Below are 4,295 nucleotides of genomic sequence, written 5' to 3'. Positions count from 1 at the left end.
CGTGTTAATATTTATTAAAAGAAAATGTTGATAAAATAAAAAATAACGAAAAACAAAATATCATATCGCAAAAAGGTCAAGTGTAGTTCAGTGGTGAAGATTCGATACAAACGACGAACAATTCAGTTGAATACGAGTATGCTTTCCATAACCATCCCGGTAAGAGTTTTCGTTAAATGCTATAAAGGGAACGAGAGCGACCATGAATGCTGATCAAATGACACTCAATGGATGAGAGATTCCTCTTTCCATTTTCGCTGCATTAATTGCTCCCAAGGATAGTGAAATACGTGCTGTGTGCATGTGTGTTTTTGTAACGAAGGCATTGTCAATTTATTTAATGTCATTTTTTTTCTTTTCCAATAAGTTAACTTAATAAACTATTAATTTGATCATTCTGATTTACTTATGCCGGTTGGATGTTATTCAACACCATATTTTTTGTTCATCGCGATCGCTTGTAAGTGTATATGTGTGGTTCTTTCTTTTTCTTTACATTCATCTGTTTTTTTTTTTTTTTTTTTGTTTCGTTACGATATTCATATTAATTCAAGTGTGTATGTAAATTATTGCTATTTTTTGGGCCGTTTAATCAATTCGGTCTCGAGTTTGAATTCAATTCTTTTTCCCCATAAAATGAAATTTTTTTCTTTCTTTATCTCAATTCATTTTATTAATGTTAATGACAATTTTTTGTTTGTTTGTTTGTTTGTTTGTTCAGTAAGTTCTATATAACACAGTTTATACATCAAATACGACATAGTTACATGCGAATAGCGTATCATTCGTCATCAGTACATATTTTATATCATTTCAACTTGACTAAAAAATCAGTTGATTTACTTGTTATTTTCTCCGTTGCCTTAGGTACATCGATAGAAGAGATATTTGTGTTTTTTATATGTTTGATTTATTTTGTTTCTTATTGAGATTAACATGTCTATAAAAATACAGTTGGAACTCTTCGTGGTTTTGTGCGGACACTCAATTATATTCCCATTGCCACTGGGAACCATGGCAGAACAAAATGACATAAGGTAAGGTACATTTCATAAAGAAAGAAAAAAGGAAAGAAAAAAAAATAGCAACGAAACAGTGAGTCGAAGAAAATAAGAAGCTTTTCTCTCTAAAACAATAGAAATCCCTAATGCCCAAAGAAACTGATTTAAAATAGAATCAAGAATGGAATGGTGATAGATACGTGAGTGGACACGTTGAAATCAAATGCATGCCGTTGGTTTTTTTTTTTACTCTATTTCTTTTACAATTTTCAATATACAATATAACCTGTAGTAAACGCTTAGTTTTGGTATCGCTGATTGATTTCATTTGGTTTTTTTTTTTTCATTTTGAATGGTTTGAAGCGCGCTAATGTTTGGAGTTGTAAATTTCATTCAGAAAAAAAAAACACTGTATATACATATATGTATATATATTACGTTCACACTGCAAACACTGATTATAGCTTTCACCTCATTAGCCGTACAGTTTTCTTGATTCATCTTGAAATTCGTTCGGTGGTCTCAATGGAAAGCGCCAGTTGATTTCTTATGGTTAGAATATGATGTTTGTTTGTTTTTGTTCGATTTATACGCATTATATTTTACTAAGCATTTTGAAGTTTACTGTTTTGCATTAAGTTTAATAAAAGTATATATTCAGATTCACTGCTCCAACGCACAGTGGTTGTGCTTTGTGTTTGTGTTTGTGAATGGGGACCTTAGCCAGTCGATGTGCCGGACGGCATATCATACGATTCGCTCGCATGCTATGATTTTTTTTCTACTTTTTATGTAACAAGAGTTTGACGCTGAGGTAAACACATCTCTACTACTCATTGATAGGAATACACGTTTTTATTCACAGACCGAAAAGGAGACGCAGACGTAATTGCTATTATTATCAACTAATGTCTGCTTATCATATGATTTAAACTTCTTTTGCACTTTGCATTTCTATTTAGTGATATGATCGATAATAACACTTCGTAAATACATCTTTGGTTTGCTTCTTTTATCTTATATACCATATTTATTTTGGTTTTTTTTTTCTTGTTATTTAATTTGCCTACTGTTCAGCATAAAGCATTTTTGTGGAACTTTTTTTTTTAGAAGAATATTCTTTAATCTACAAAATCATTGGAACTCACCATATCAAAAAAGTATAAAAACACTGAACCTTGCACGCCAATCTGATTTCATTTATTTGTGCCAACGTTCCGATTAAATTGTGTGAAATTTGTAAATTACAATTTGTGATTGATTCGAACGAAAATTTGAAATTATTTCTTTACAGAACAAAGGCAGCGCATTCAATACGTTTCTGCTTTCATTTGGTTGTTTCCTACTTATTTCAATGTCATCTGAATACTCAAACGAGGAATACTGAAACATTAACCGTACTTATTTGTAAATAGGTTAAGAATGCAATTCCAGCGTTGAACAAATATAATAAAAAAAAAAAACTTGTGTAGACGTCGGAGGTAAAGATTACACATAGTATGCGTTATACGGTGTCTTTTTGGCCCAGCAGCAGTTTAAAAACACGCATTCCAACGTATTACGGAAAGCATCACGAAAATCTCGATTGAAGTAAGCGTAAATTAATGGATTTAGCATGGAATTAAAATATCCGATCCAAAATAGGATGGCCACCAGTAGATCAGAACAAGGGCAGTATTCGCCGCACAACGATGTTGTCACATACCTAAATAACAGAGAGGGAGAAACAAAATGAATAAGTTGTGAAAAGTAAGAGACGACATGGGCAAAGAAAAAGTTGCATTCATTTTGAAGATTCGGTATGATGGCTTTGATCTTAAAATAGACAACGGACAACGTTGATAACGCATCAACACTTTTGAAATGTGTACTGGTTAAACCGCAATTAGTGTCACTTAATTTACTTATCGTTCAAACGATTTAGGAAATTGTTTTTGGTCAGCATTTCACAGGGAATTACTTTTTAACGACATCTAAATTGAGGTGATGAAACCATTGTTCTGTTGGGCGAAAGGATGCCGCATTGTTTGTATGAACAGTTCTAAATGATATTGATTTGGGATTTCAATATTGGCCACTAAATAGCCGCGCCACTTTGCTCACACACATACACCATAAAGAAGCCGTAGCATTTGAACGAACAATAAGAAAGAGTGATGAGATGCTTCCTCCAAGGCCAAATAAATACACATGAAAATAAATTACGGGATATTTAATTAGAGGCAGTCTGCATAGGCAATTAAGTGGCGCAAGCAAAGAGCTTGAAAGAATACATACTCAAAATGGAATACCCTAATAATTTTTCTTTGGCCATTAAAAAGCACAAAAAGAAGGAAAAAGAAAGAGAGAGCGGGAAAATTCCTATGCACGCACCAAATGCAAAATGTAAGCACTGTGCAAAAATATATGAAGATCTGAAAAGTCACAAAACACACAAACAAACAATATTGATTCGAGTTTTATGTCAATGAATAAAGTGTTCGATTTAATAGATTTTGGTCGCCTGTCTCGCGTTCGCCCCAATATTTCGGCCAAAGCGAATGCCATACACTCGAAGCGTTATGTGTATTTTTATGTGCGATAATAAATCTTGAGCAACTGCAATTATTCTTGCTTCTTTGGTTCGATTCGGGTCTTTTTCTTTTGCTCGATCCACTCTCTCTTAATCTGTATATCTGTGTGTTTTTTTCGTAGCATACAGATGGAAAGCGATGAAATCCAATCCCAATACGAAATGCAAAAATTGCAGTCATTATACCAATCGATTGACTGTCTCGATTGTTCCCAATGAAATTGGCCGTGGCGTTGAAATATTCGGTCAATGAATGCACTTTCAAGCTCAATTTGAATCAATTAATTCGACGGATATTTCTAGAGAAATTGCTATTTACTTCTCTTTTTTTTTTCTTATTCTAGAGATAAATCGGATACTCACCAGAGGAAAAACGGAAGCCAACACAACAAAAATACACCCATTATGATGCCTAAGGTGCGGGCCGCTTTGTGCTCAGCACGCCATCCTTTTGCCGGACGTATTGATCCATCTAATTTAGATGTCGATGCGAAAGATGTTTAATCAGTGGTATCAATTGATATCAATCATGAGAGAACAAAACATAAACGTAAGGGAGAGAAAAAAATACAGAAATATATGAAAAAAAAAAATTGGATCGATTAAATTCAGAGCATTGAAGCTGCTGCATATATATTTGCTGCTGGTGAACAGATCTGTTCGACAGCAGCTGTTGCTTGCGTGCATATTCGCTGTGAAGCACGTTCGTTCATGTATCGATT

General features: G+C 33.7%; 1 protein-coding gene across 2 annotated transcripts in view; it reads right to left on the bottom strand.

The window, feature by feature from the left end:
* Positions 1–1,567: 1,567 nt before the first annotated feature.
* The window catches only part of LOC129575510 (octopamine receptor beta-3R-like), a 75,016-nt gene continuing 72,288 nt past the window's right edge, over positions 1,568–4,295 (bottom strand). For both annotated transcript variants that reach the window (XM_055459246.1, XM_055459247.1), the window contains 2 exons: positions 3,937–4,045; positions 1,568–2,706 (listed from right to left, as the gene is read on the bottom strand). In XM_055459246.1, the coding sequence (XP_055315221.1) occupies positions 2,490–2,706; positions 3,937–4,045 (326 nt within the window). In that variant the 3' untranslated portion in view covers positions 1,568–2,489. The remainder of the gene's footprint in view (positions 2,707–3,936; positions 4,046–4,295) is intronic.

Source organism: Sitodiplosis mosellana, unplaced genomic scaffold (assembly GCF_009176505.1).
Source record: "Sitodiplosis mosellana isolate CC-2019 unplaced genomic scaffold, AAFC_SMos_1.0 Smas_scaffold_6167, whole genome shotgun sequence".
In the NCBI taxonomy this organism is placed as follows: Eukaryota; Metazoa; Arthropoda; class Insecta; order Diptera; family Cecidomyiidae; genus Sitodiplosis; species Sitodiplosis mosellana.
Note: the sequence above shows the minus strand (reverse complement) of the source record. Positions and strands in the feature narration are given on the sequence as shown.